General features: G+C 38.6%; 1 protein-coding gene across 5 annotated transcripts in view; it reads right to left on the bottom strand.

Annotated features, from left to right (window-relative positions):
* The window catches only part of AFAP1 (actin filament associated protein 1), a 113,954-nt gene that overhangs the window by 35,695 nt on the left and 63,703 nt on the right, over nt 1-14,556 (bottom strand). For all 5 annotated transcript variants that reach the window (XM_064711722.1, XM_064711723.1, XM_064711720.1 and 2 more), the window contains exons 4-6: nt 8,154-8,262; nt 5,422-5,633; nt 2,235-2,414 (exon numbers count right to left, since the gene is read on the bottom strand). In XM_064711722.1, coding sequence (XP_064567792.1) covers nt 2,235-2,414; nt 5,422-5,633; nt 8,154-8,262 — 501 coding nt within the window. The remainder of the gene's footprint in view (nt 1-2,234; nt 2,415-5,421; nt 5,634-8,153; nt 8,263-14,556) is intronic.

The following is a 14,556-nucleotide window of genomic DNA, read 5'->3' as shown; positions in this document are numbered from 1 at the left end:
TTTAATGTGACAGTTTACATTTGATTTCATGAGAACCCATTGCTCCTGGGTGATAATCTGCCTCAAGTGGCAAACACTGGTGCAGTATCTTTGACCAGGAAGGCATCTTATGCTCTAAAAATGTGGTTGCAGAGTTTGCAGAGTTCTTTCTCATTGTCAGTCTCTGTATCTTTCCATTTTATTAACTACAGAAATCACATGTAAGGGACAGAGAACTGGGAGGGACCTTGGTTCTCTGACTGACAGGCTGGGAAAGCTAAAATCTCCCAAGCTGAAGCAGTGACCTCTTTCATAGTGTAAGAATGTCCTACACAAAGCCACACATGATTTTCTGAAGCTAATTTTGAGTAAGGCTTCAATGATCCAAACATAATTGCTTACATAATTTAAAAAAATCCTTAACTTTTGGTGTATTTTAAAAAACACAGAAAGCAATGCTTATTTTATTTCTCCAAAGGCCGTACTTTTTTTGGAAAACACTGGAGCTGTTGCAAGAGCTGCACAGATCTTTTCTGGTTAGCTGTGGGAAAGGATCTGTACTGCAGAAGCAAAGGGCCGAAGCAGCACTGAGGACTTGGAAGTTGAGTACAGTAACAGTGCCATGTACTTGAAAGATTTCATGAATAGAGAGCTTTGCAGCATGAAGGAGCTAAATAAAGTGCTGTCAGACTGTCTCCAAATGCTTTGCAGACACACAGAATATACAACTGTGTGAACATGCAACTGCACAAAATCCCTCTTTTTCTTCTCAGTTTGAAGCAGCAGGAATGCATCTGGGACATGGAAAAATCTAGTACTGCTCTGTCTGCCTGTGTGGGGATGCTTTATATACAATTTAAAAAAATAAAACTATTTTTATGAAAGAACGTCTGATAGATGCCAGTGAATTTAGAATTACTAAATTGAGAACAACACAGGAAATAAGGGTGCAGTTCCTATGATCTAATTACAGCGGAATTCCCTTGGAAGGGAACATGACTTATGAACTTCTCTTCATTCCAATCAGTGGTTTTGAACTGCTAGCTGAACTAGTGGGACACTTGCATGATTTTAAAACTTAGGACAAGATATTGATGTTAGAAGCCTAACAAACACATGGCTGGATTAATTGCCATTAAAATGACAATAGAGCATTTTCTAAGCCAGGATACAAAGTCACAGTCAAAACCAAACACACACAAACCTCAAACCCCCAAAAGGTATATTCAAATATTGCAAAATAGGAAATTACAGATTAATTTTCCATTTAGTACATTAGCCCACAGCAGAATTTATACCGCTTAAGCTGCATTTTATGTCTCCCTCTTCTGCAGAAAAACTATCTGCCATCAGGAAATTCCTATGTGTTTAATTCAATTGTATTTGGGGAAATACAATTTATTCTTAGAAAAATAAGTACCATATAAGGTTAGATCACAGTACAGCATGGAGAATGCCTGATGAGTCTGATGCCTTCAGACTTATACATGTATTTAGAAGGCTGGATTTCAAGGTCTTAAAACAGCTGCTACTGCAACTGCAGTGATAGTTTCCCACACTACTTCACTGACCTCCACCTTTGAGACTGGCAAATCCAACATAAATACTTGTAATCTGGTTAGGATCTGTAACTGCAGCCCTTGCCTTGGGATTTTCCATGTCTGCAGACATTGAACAGAGAGGAAAGGAAGATGACAAAATCCCATTTTCTCCGAAGTCTGCGTTCGCAGGAGAAACCATAACAGATGATACTTTGCTAAACCAGAATTAGGAAACTTGAATGGCCTTCAGGAAGCTGAGGGATTTTTTTCCATCCAGAGCAATTCAAACAGGTATCTCCTCAGAGAATCTTCTTTTAAAAAAGGTGACACCATGCCAAAAATAATATGGGTGCCAGCTGCCTCCACCTGAGGGAATTTGAACCTTCCACTCACCAAAACTATGCCCTAACCACCAAATCTTTCTGGAAAATGAACTGGAGAAGAAGATGAAAGGGAATTTCCCACCTCTCCTCTCTGCACCAGATTATTGTGCTATTAGTAGTGAAAACCATCACAGCAGCAGCACCAGGTTAACCCTGAGGAATTGCTTCGAGGCCTGAACCTAGTCTGTATTTCTGCAGTCTCAAATTAGATGGGATTTAAGTGGTCTGGATTTGTCTGGAAGTTGTTGACTGTGTCTCAGTTTGTAACAGCAATAGGGCAATGTGAACATTTTGTGGGTAGAAAAACTCCTGGTCAGAAATCCCCCCTTACCTTTAGCCACTGTTCTGCCTGCTCTTTGCTCTGCACTGCCAGAACCAGGGCATCTGCTCCCTGGTGAGAGATTTTCAGCTCATGCTTCTTCTTTTTGCTGTCTTTGGGAATGTAGGTGATACTGCAGTCATTCAGGAACAGCTCCATCTGGGGCTGCTGGTCCTTGGAGCTTTTGTAACACTAAATAAACATAAGGGAAGTTCCAGAGTTAGATATAATCTTTCTGAACCTTGGGGAAAAACTCTTATTATGTAGAAATGCTATATTTTTAATTCATCAAATTTTGAATATATTTTACACATCCCTTTACCACATACCACAGAGTTCAGCCAGAGCAAACTCATCCACTCTGTAAAGCAAAATTACTTCCAGACTGACAATAATAGATGCCTTTTATTGCAGGACAGGTACAACATATGGAGAGCATTAAGTGTCTCTGCATTATCCTTATGACTCAACCTTGACCTTGATCAGGTAGGAAGAGGGTGATTTAGGATATCTGTTCATATGTAGCAGCAGAATAAACTTAGAACTCAACAACTTTAAAGGCCAGATGTTTACCTTGCCCTCCAGTCACAGATCACCACATGAAGGCAAATCTACATCAGTGCCTACACACTTTAATTGCAAAGACACTGACACATGCTTTACTCACCTGCTCATTTTCTTGAGATAAGTAAAAAAAAAACCAACTTGATGGAAAGTGGGTAAAATCACACTTTTTCAGTTAATACAGTCTAATAGTCCCTGCACAAATTTCCAAGTTACTTCATTTTGCAAGCTCCTGGCTACAATGATGTACTTACATCTATTTCTTCCCCCATCAGTAAAACCCTCAGCCATTTCCTGCTGGGTCACTGATGGCCTGTTCTCTGCTGGAACTGGTGATCTGAAGACAGAGGGCTCCCTCTTTACATCACTTGTCCTACAGACCCAGGCTCCATTCCCTCCTTCCAACCCACCACTACAGCTGAGGCTCCCAAAGACTGCAGAACAATGTTTAACTCTCTATACAAATGTCCAGTTATTTTATATACTTCTGTAAACTGGACTTTCCCTCATACATTCTTATTATGTAGAAATGCTATATTTTTATAGCATTTTATTTAAGGGGTCTCTGACAATCCAGACTAACTAGTATCAGCATACAAAGAACAGCTGAGCATTTATGTGAATAGAGAAAAGCACATGAATTTCTGCATGTCCGCAGCAGTATTCATGCCAGGATGCAATTGTCAGGAAGACAATTGATGAAAGTATGTTATAAACACTACAAGTTAGGCTGAGCAAATACAGCCAATTCTAAACCAGACTCTGCAGATCACTGACAAGCCTTCCCTCTCCAAAGCCCATTACCCTAAAGTTTCTCCAGTTTGGTCACAGATTTTTAATTTGCAACATTTAAAAAATACTAACTTTTCAAGCTATGAAGTCTTTAAGAAATACAACATTATTCACTTTAAGAACCAATAAACAGCTTGTAATTCCTTTTATATTAATCTAAATATTTTATTTAAAATTATACATTGCTAAAACTGAAGCATGTATATATTAAAAGACTTTAAATGAAATATGAGTCCCTAACGGACTTTAAGTGAAAAGTAATTCCCTACTAAAAGTTATTTCTAATGTCTAATCCTAATTAAAATATTTTTGTTTTATGATGACAGCTGCATTTATGACACAAGCAATTACTGATCCCTAAGAACACATATTTGTTTTACTTGCATATCTCATAAGTTAACTGTCCAAGTCCTCCTTCAAACAATAAACCAATCTTGTGTAACTTGGTCATTAGACTCTTATTGTGACTTTTATTTTCTTAATCCACATTACAGAATTATTGAAAGATGATCCCTGTAAGGAAAAAAAAAAGCTTTTCGGACCACACATGTGGGTAAAGGAAATGAAAATATAAAAAAGAACATATTTTTATATGGAACGATAAATGTAATTGTAGAACAAATGGTGTATGACTTCAGGGAAAAATCTGGTTCTCTGTCTCTTCCCTTCCTTTCTTCAAGCTATTATCAGCTGGTCCTGAAATCTGATATGATACTGATATATGGTGATAAAAATGTGCATTAAGGATAATGGCATTATAAGAATATAATAAAAGCTGAATCAGAATGAACTTTTTTTTCAACATTTAAATACAGGAGGGTACAAAAATTAAAGCTACTGCAAACTAGCAAATTCGTTCCAACTGTATTTTCAGAAATCTCTTACCTCCATGTCATATCCTGCTATTTTTTATACTGCCATAAGCACAAATGTACTTGGAAAGTGAACACACCTAAACTACACTGTACATTGTAGAATAGAGAGGTTTTACACAAAATGTTCTATGACTTGTTAATCAGCTTTTAACACTTGGGATAGTGCAGTAATTATTATGTAAGTAGGTACAATGGCTGGAAGCACCCTATCAGAAGGCAGGAGCACCGAGGACCCCAACTTATTGATTAATACAAGCATTAGTTTGTTCATAACTACACACAGTAAATGCCTCCCTGAATTAAGGTCTATTTTCAAAAAACAAAAATACATCTGTGAGCAGATAATTCATGGAATCTTTCACTGGTGCCTCCAATCAGAAAGAAGCATAACAGATTTGCTTAAGGAATAAATACATCCACTTGTTTCTGTCCCTTTTATAATGCAGCTGTGCATCATGTGAATACTGCATCATAATTACTGCAGAGCAGATGGCAAAGGTTTAGCTTAAAGTGTGTACATTACCACAGCATATGCTGCCAAGTGAATTCTCAGTCCAACAAGGGACTTTTCTCTCCAGCAGTCTGATCCAACAGTTCACACACAGAGCTCCCTATGAGACTTTTTGTCCGCAGGGAATGAAAGACTGGATTTACAGTTTCAGCAACTATTTTTTTCCAAATTAAATATTTTAGAAGATAATGGGCCAGATGTTCTTTCCAATATCAGAGAACTGCTGGGGTTCAAGCTGAAGTGAAATAAAAATCAAAGTTCTAAGTGGTGAAATGATACACTTATAATTTCAGTGCTTTTCTGCTTCTTGGGTAAATCATGACCGAGCTCTTTGGTAAGGTTACTGCAGACTTGGCCACTGTTTGCAGAATATATTCCAAAAATCAGATTCCTGTAAAAATAAATACATAATTTAAAAGGCACAATGAAAATATAGCTAGCTAAAAATAAGAATTACCAGTAGTTTGTTTTCTTTGATAACACACAGTAGTTTGGTCCATTGCCCAAATCGTTTTTTTCGAAGAAGGAAGGCACAGATTTTGGCATCCTTCACCAGATCCATAGAGGCTTCCTCAGAAGGCCACTGATGTCTCATTTTCTTCCCCTTTCCATCCTCCTCCTCTTCATCATACGATTCATAAGAGCTGCTCATGGCATCTGAGTCATAATCTTTAATAAAAGTGTAAAAGTGTTAGGTTAAAACACTTAGCCATGAAGCACACTGCAATAACTGAAAACCTCAAGAAGGTTCATTTTAAGTGAAAGCTTTGGAAAATCAGCCAAGAACAAGTTACTGTTTCAGCGCTCAGTAATATCAATGCATTACATTAATTAAACATAAGATACTTTGCCAAGACCCATACAGACACCTTGTGAATTTTAATGAAACAGGAAACTGGGAATACCTAGCTAGAATTTTAGGTAGTGTTTCATTATCTTCAAAATATTATTTGACAGATAGCTTCATTTTCTGGAATTCTTTCACACAGAAACATCTTCATCTTGCTTTAGTACATCACATCAAGAAACAAATAACCCATATGGTAAAGGTCATAAGAATAGATTATAGGGCAGGATCTACCCACCACAACGTTTCATATAATTCCCAAATACAGACAAGTAATTCATACACACTCTTGTGTGCCATCTACATGCAATTACTTATTTACAAACCAACCAGAGGGACTTGGGGAAGTTGGAGATATTTCATTTTCATGATTATGTTCTGAAATTTTCTTCAGTGCTTGTTTACTTTTACAGGTAAGACACATGGTATGTAAGTCTCCTTGCTATTAATGGCATTACAAAAATATTCCATGGGAATGTTTACTTAAAATAATTCTATCTATCCCAACAGATGCATTCTTGCACTTCTACTTCAAGCACTTTTTCTATTGTCTTCTCCATCTCAAATACTCCAGTTAAGGTTATATCTTTTAATATACTTTGGTACCTGATTTGAATTACCACAGAAGTGCATTTAGTGGACATTTTGCATGACTGAAGATGTATTACTAATTGCACAACTGAATTTAAAAACAAATTCATTAACAGTGAAGAGAGGAATTCTTTTAACACAATTTTTAAGATATGATAAAGTTCAGAACTAAGAAAATATAAAAAAATCTCAGCAAGTGAAATCTTAAGTCACGCTAACAGTGCTTTAAATGTCTCTGTGTGTATGTGTATATATATATCTATATAATTGAATTATGGAATTACCAATGAACTTTTAAGGCTGATATCCTAAATATTTTTATGCATTTAAATGGTTAAGTACAATAAGAAATCAGCTTCATACTTTGTCTTGTTTTTCCCTAAGTGATTTTTTAGCAGTGCTATTAATATTTGCATTATTAATATTTTTCTGCCTAAGCATGGCTCTTGTTTAACAACAAAACCCAAGTAAGTCAGAAGTTCACTGGGTTACAAGGTGTAGCAGGACCACCCTGCAGCATTTCAAGGGAGGAAATGAAGAGAAGAGTGATTCTGCTGCTCTTCTAAGTCCATATGTTCTTTCATTTGCTCTCCAGCACATGAAACTCTTTTCTTACCTTGAATTTCTTAGGTTAATTAAAAGCTGCTAGATAACATCAGTTTGTGCAGTATACAGATGAACAGTATTTTAGTTTTAAGGTGACTCCTATGCATGTTTTAAGAACAGAGAGATAATTTAAAATAATTAAAATGGCTATAAAACAGGGAAAGATATGCCTTTAATCTTTGGACCATAGAAAATAATGATTAGTGATAAATCAGCCCTACACAAGTAATAAATTACTCCAGCCATTAAAAAAGCAAAAAGATGGTACATAAATGACCCTGTGTAAAGGTCACAGTAGTCATTGCAGTGTTTCATCAGGGTGCTCTCAGCACAGCTCCACTGAAGTGCACAGCTCTTCGGGGAAGTATTTGGGTGTGAAAAAGAACATTTGGGTGTTGCAGAGGGACATTCTGGTAGACAGCCAGAGGCAGCCCTCTGCCTACTGCCCTGAAGGAGTGGGCACAAAATACTGCCATGGGCATCACACATGGCCTGTGGGAGCTGCTGTGACCAATTCATCCCTCTCCACAATGTGTCATCAGAAATGCTGCAAATCACATCTTTCCAACAGTTGCTCTTTTCCCCCTCTTTTTATTTGTCTATTTTAGCAAGCAATTCGGCGCAATAGAGGCACAGCAGGCAGATGTGCAGGTCAGTACCAGTTTTTGAGACCTCCACATTCACAGATCAGTTTATAGGGGTTTACTCTGGGCAACATTTAACTCTGGACTCCTGGTCCAGGGTCCCCCTTGTCTGTGGTTCAAAGCAGTCTAAAAGGCTAATGGCTAATTCGGACCCTCTGTCTGCAATAACTGCTGAAACCTGTTTATGTGCTCCTTACTTGAGAACCAAATTTAGTTTTCTGTAAAAGGAGCATGGTTTGAGCACACCAAAACAGTTCTGCAAACCAATCCAATGCACACCGAAACAGCTCTGCAAAACAGTCCAGCACACACCAAAACAGTTCTGCAAACCAACCCAAGGCATGGCCAGCAAGGATAACCAGAACTGGCCCAAACTGTCAAAGTAACTCTCACAACACAACACTACAGCACCAAGAGAGATGAAGTTCTCAAATACTAAAAAAGCTGAAGGACAGTGGAATTACCAACTGCTCAGAAACAGCCTGGAAACATCTTACTCACTGGAAGTGATGTACTCAGGAGCCTTCCCTGGACTAAGCGGCACTGCCTCTTCATAATAGCCTTCAGGAAGGGAGGAGGTTGGCAGTGGTGGAGGCCCATTGTCTGGTGGCTAAAGGAACAAAAAAAAAAAAGAAAAAGTGATTACAGACCAACAAGGCGTTAAATTAAACACGGACAGAACATCTCATGATCAGCGGACAGAACGCTCATGATCAGCGCCAATGCAACCAGCTTCATAAACCCTGCTCTTGTAACTATTCCTTGTGTTAACTATCTCAAAAGGCAAGGCTTTGGAGGGCTCAATTAGATGCTCTGCAAGGTAGCATCTTTTAGATGAGAAGGAACCCAAATCTCAAGTTCCTCATATATTATTATAATTAAACAATAATAAGTAAAGGTTGAGACTTGAAGCAGTAAAGTAACTTAATTATGCTTCATAACATGCTGATACATTTTTAAATGTACCATTATTGTCCAGACTTTTACCTCTACCATGATAAGGAAACAAAACCTTCTTACATGTCCTCCAACTGAGTTCTTTAGAGATGATAAACACTGTAGAATCCTACTTGTCATTGCTAAGGATGACAAGATCAGTATTACAGCTACATTAAAAGAATTTCTCTCTGCAACATCATTAAGTGGTAAAAATGCTGAAAAGATATAGTTCTCCATTTAAATCTAATGGGTCTATGTAGGAAAGAGATTTCTATGCATAGACCTGTTTACAGTGTTAAGGCTAATTTATTAGCATTTTGCACCTAAAACAATTCACATCCGACCAGCAAACAGCAGTTTGGCTGCACACTGGAGAAAAGTTAAATAGCCTGGGCTGGCAGAGACTAAGGACAGAAAATTGAACCATATTTTCATGATAGGTGTTTCTTCAGTGGCAAATCAATTCTTAATATACATATTAATGTTTATAATGCTATTTCTACATAGTGAAAAGTGATCTACAAACAAGGAAAAGTTTGAAAAATCAATAAACTATTACATGATAAAATAAATATGTCAAATAATAGGTCAAATTCTAAAATGCTTCTTTTAAATATAAACCTGTTTTTAATTTAAAACTGACCAACTGGTGGTATGTAGATATAATAACAAACTAAATGTAGTACTCTGTGACTTCTTCCATTTGACTTTATTGTTCTATTTCCTTAACAAGTACCAAAAAAACTGTATTTTATGGAACCCATTCATATTTGCCCCAGGTTTTTAGTTTCATATTTATGTGTTAGAGAAAATACTGAAGCTTTTTCTTAGCACCAGTGGTTTATTTCATGATTACAAAAATTTAACTTGCAAGCAGAGTTGTATTTCTGCAGTAAGCTTTTCAAGATTTTTTTTTAATAGAATAAAAGAGATGCAGTGGTGTTTGCCTGAACTGGACTGAGTGTAAACTAGGGGAATGAAGAGAGATCCTGAAGTGAGAACCTGGTCAGATCCAGAGATAGAGACACTTCTGGGCTGTACCTCAGGTGGGCTGACCAGTTTAGCAGAGCCTTCTTCCACATCTCACAGATGAGGCCACAGGGACTGTGCTCCCCTTTTGCTATAGACCTGAAGTTACCTGGGAGGAGCCTGAGCTTTAATAACATGTGCCATTAACTGCAGTGAAATTACTTCTGTGGGCACTTTCAGGGCTGGATTCATCTCTGAATATTTCAAAGCTAGACATCTCCAAATCTCACTGCTGATTACACACCTACACCAGTCACCCAATTCTTGACACCATCACTAAATGAGTCCCACCCTTAGAGTGCTCTGTAGTCCAATTCCCATCAAGGAGGTTATTCCACCCTGCAGGTTAAGTGCTTGTGCATTCCCGGAGTGCAGGAAGGCAAGCAGCTAGTGACTAACCCTGCCCTTCATCCAGCATGGACTCACCTTTGCACACCAAGTAAAATTAGAGACTTTTTCACAAACAATGAACTGATTCACAACTGAGCACAGAAATTCCTGGTCAGACTGAAATTTACACTAATGTTACTTCTATTATCAAATGATACAGCCAGCTTCTTATGTCACAATAAATTACAAATTACAGTTGGCAATTACTGTTACCTATAATGTGAACCAAATGAGATTTCCTCACATACCAGATTTGCCAGAGAAATTATCTCTCAAAGAAGCAAAATAAAGAAAAAAATATGACTTTTAGTGTAGTGATCCTGTAATTTTGCTGAAAAAAAAATCAAATTGACAACCTGCACATCGTGACAAAATAAATGAGACTTTCAAGGTCAGCTGCTGCTATACAATAGCCATAAGGGACATTAAAAATTATTACATGTTCATTACTATTGGAAAACTGACAGCAATTATGAATTGCTCTACACATATCACCTCTGCGTAGCCTGAAGTGCTAAACACAAGAGGCAGGACTGCCTCCAAAGAGTTGATTTTCCCCCTTCACTCAAGTGGGTAGAAGCTTGCTCTCATTAGCTGGGGTCACAGTTTGTTCCTGGGGCAATATACATTCATACCACCCTTTTCATTAGACAAATTAATTTCTTGGTCTAGCCTTAAACCATTTTTTCCATCAGCTGCATACAATATATGAAATTCCTATCATTACTGAACCTCATTCACCCAGGAAATACATGAATACATGTCCTGAGTCATTCCAATTTTGACTTGACACAGCACCAAGGTTTCAAAGCCGTATTTTATCCTGGGACAAATGAGAAATCCCAATAAAGATCAGGAGAAAAAAAAAATCCTTGTTTTTAGACAAAATGTTATTCAGAAAGAAAGAAAAAAGGAAATGAAACACAAATGGTGCTTGTCTGATTCCGACCCTGCTGGAGCACCAGTTACTTCATACAGCTGGGGCGGGCTGGGCTCTGCAGCCAAGGTCAACACAGATGGAATCCATTGCCGAATTAACTGGGCCCTCCTCTCTGAAATGCATTTTACAGTGCTTGCCACAACAAAGTTGAAAACAATTATAAAAAATATTTTTTTTAAAAGGGAGAAACAGAAACATCCAACATTAAATACTTTCTGATAAAAGTCAGGCTGCTTTAATATTAAAAAAACCCACAATTGATTAAATACAAAATAAAATCGCAAATCTGTACCATAATCAACTACATCTTTTGGCAGCTATATAGTTTATGAGTTTGACCACCAAGATATGCAAAAACATATATGTGTGCATTCTGGTATTAGTTATTAATACTATAGTTCTTTAATGCTTTTACTATTGCTTGTTGTATTGTTTCATTCTTTCCACTCAGCAATTTTTAGTGGAAGAATTTTGATGAAGTTATGAATTATGAGTTAAGTCTTTATTCAATAACTTTTCTATAGTTTACCTGAAAATATAAAAAGACCATAAACTCCACAAAATTGTTTATATATTTTGTAAAAAGATTAAATAAAAAAAAATCAGAACATGTGTAGCTTGAGTGGTATCAGGAGGAAAGACCTGGCAACCTGCAAGGAAGGCATCAGCATGAATTTCTCCTTTTTTATTTGTTTTGTTTTGTTCTGTTTTAATGAGAGGCAACAGAGAAAAAGCCTAGAGAATGTTGCCTCTTAAGATAAACCACCTCTCTCAGTCACAGGAATAAGAACCGAGAAAAGAAATTGGCATTACCTTTACCTCCTTGGAGGAAAAAGGACAAAAATGTAATGTGTTGCTGTCCATAATAAGAAGAGCAATAACGAAACAGTACTGATGAAGACATTTGTCAGGTCCTGGGTTTGAGACCAACTGAGAGCTGCTTTAATTGAAACCAAGAAGCAGATGAGGTGATCATTACACAGAGTTGAGATCTCTGATGAAATTAGAGACTGGATTGTGCACGGGATGCCCAATTCCAGCTGACAAGATTGATTGTTAAGAGAAAGAAAGAAAATGGTAAAATTTGTTATCCTACTGGACTCTGAAGCAGACTTGTATGGACATTTTAAATTATTGGCATATTATGGTTTTCCCCTCTGCCTGCCCTCCTGTATTCCACAGACCACAAATAAATTATTTAGTCCTTTATCCTAAAAGATACACTACCTTTTTCCCCCCTTCAGTACCCTCAAGGGTACTGAGCAAGACAGACAGTAATTTTTATTTTATGGATGGTCTATCTGATAATCTGGTGACAATATGGAAAGCAGTCTGAAAGACAAAGGAAAATAAATGTCAATGTATAGAGGCCTGAGGATATAAAATCACCTTATACCGCAATGAAGAGTTACACTCTGTAGAAAATAGAAAGAAATAAGTTCCTTTATGCAATGATTTAGGATGTGGAGGTTCCAGTGCAAAGCAGTGAGTTCAGCAGAGCCCGTCAGTAACCTGTGCTGCAGGCAAACACTGCCAGCAACTCAAGTGCCACACTTGGAGCTGTGTTATTGCATCAACCACCAGTTTGGATGCAGCTCATACACAGCCCCTCAGTGCTGAAGGCAGCAACATGAGAACAGAAAAGGGGTCACACTGGAGATGTTCAAGATCTGGGCTCTCAGGAGCAAACTTTGAGACAGGCACATGTCATTGGCTCTGAAGCAAGCTCAGACCGGACCTCTGCACAACCCCACTGCATCTTCAGCCTGGAGGCAGGGGGAAGAGCAGCACACATCTATGACCCCTAACTCCCTAAAATGTGCAGAAATGGATGCCCACAAAGCAAGATGAACCAACAAACTGGGTAAAATGCAATTCACAAAATTACTGAGCATACATTTCAACCAGGCTTTTCTTGTAGCACTGTAAGGGTTGGAAACTGGGCATTAGTACTTGCCATGTGCTTGGTATGACAGCCCTTAAATAATTCAAAGTTCTGCTAAAGAGAATTCACTATTAATTTTCAGCAATTGAGGACCTGGATGGACCTTGGATTTATTCAGGACAAACGTGCTGATTTTGTGGGACATTAAGATCACTTTAAGCTGTGCAATATTATCCTGAGGGTACACAAGGAAAAGCTGAGAAATATTCTTCATTTGACCTCTGCTTCTTATTCTAAGTTTGTTATTTCTGAGCTCGTCAGTTGGAGACCACAAAACCAGGAGCCAAATAATGTGAAGGAAGTCTAACAACTTATCTTCCCAGCTTCTGAGCACAAAAGGCAGCAAAACCAGACAGACAGCTATAAAGCTCAAACTTTTGGAATGGAGTAACCCTGTCAGTCCCACCAGAAGGGGGGTAACAGGACCACATGATGGGCTGTTGGTGTAGTCCCACCTGACCATCTCTGACTGCACATGCAGTTACAGCACACACCTCTGCAATGCCGGTGCTACCAGGAAGAAAAACCAGAAGGAATTCCCTGAAAATCCAACAACCAGATTTTGACATGATGGGAGGCCCAGCAATTTGAATCCCATGAACAGCAGAACTGGTCACCCACTCTAGGGAATTTTGCTGCTCAGAGTGACCCCAAAATAAGTATAAGTTTCTTTTCCCACCTGGCAGTCGAAGAAGGAGTCAGAGCTCTTTTGTTCTCGTTCTCAAGGTTGTTTATTGTTTCTTATCTACAAAATTCTTTCTCTGGCCTGCTGAGGTCTGTTCAGCAGGTCAGACAGAGGCACTCTGCCTGCCCCCAGGGCGGTGTTATCTTTTTATACTAAAAACTACGTGTACAATATTTACAATTACTTCCCAATACCCATCACCTATGTTAGACAGTGAGCTTCTACTTTAAATCAATCCACAAGTGTCACCATCACAGCAGAAGATGGAGGTCAAGAAAAAGAAGAATAAGAAGAAGGAGAAAGGCTGGACATGCCCAGATTCTTCCATCTTGCCCCCTGAACCCCCATTCTAAAAACCCCAAAGATCTATTTTTCAGCCCCTGACAAACGAACTATTATTCTACTTAGACTTTCGTGGCTTGCAGATCCTCATATAAGGTTGGTAATTTTTTCCATGGGTCATAGTCAAAGTCTAACAGGTGTCTTGGGCTTTGTGCCAAGGCCTCTTAAGCCCCCTGGCAGGGGTTTGAGCCATCCAGGACAGCCAGAGGGATGTCCTGAATTCCGACAACTCGCCGGCTCCTGCAGTGCTGAACAGATGAGGGTAAGGGGGAAAGAAGTGCAAGTGATCACCAGATAGAGGATGAGTATAAGCTCAAGTGGAGCTTCTCCTTAGGAGGTGATCCTGAACAGGGATTTGAGCAGGTTTAAGGTCAGGAACAGAAGGCACACACTTGGCACGCTGTTCTCCAGGGAGTGGAGGAACATCTGACACAGCCTGAGAGCGTGTCTGCTGACTCGGGGGTGAATGCCTAATTAAAGGTATCACTGGAAAAGTGCTTAGACAGTGACTACAAACAGATCACAGCCTCAGAGAGTACAGCCTGATGATGGGAAAGAGATCTGAACAGGCTTGTTCACATTAAAGAATGAATCAGGGCGTCCTATGGCTCCACAGTTTGATCTGAAGATTGTC

This window comes from Zonotrichia leucophrys, chromosome 4 (genome assembly GCF_028769735.1).
Source record: "Zonotrichia leucophrys gambelii isolate GWCS_2022_RI chromosome 4, RI_Zleu_2.0, whole genome shotgun sequence".
Taxonomy (NCBI): Eukaryota; Metazoa; Chordata; class Aves; order Passeriformes; family Passerellidae; genus Zonotrichia; species Zonotrichia leucophrys.
Note: the sequence above shows the minus strand (reverse complement) of the source record. Positions and strands in the feature narration are given on the sequence as shown.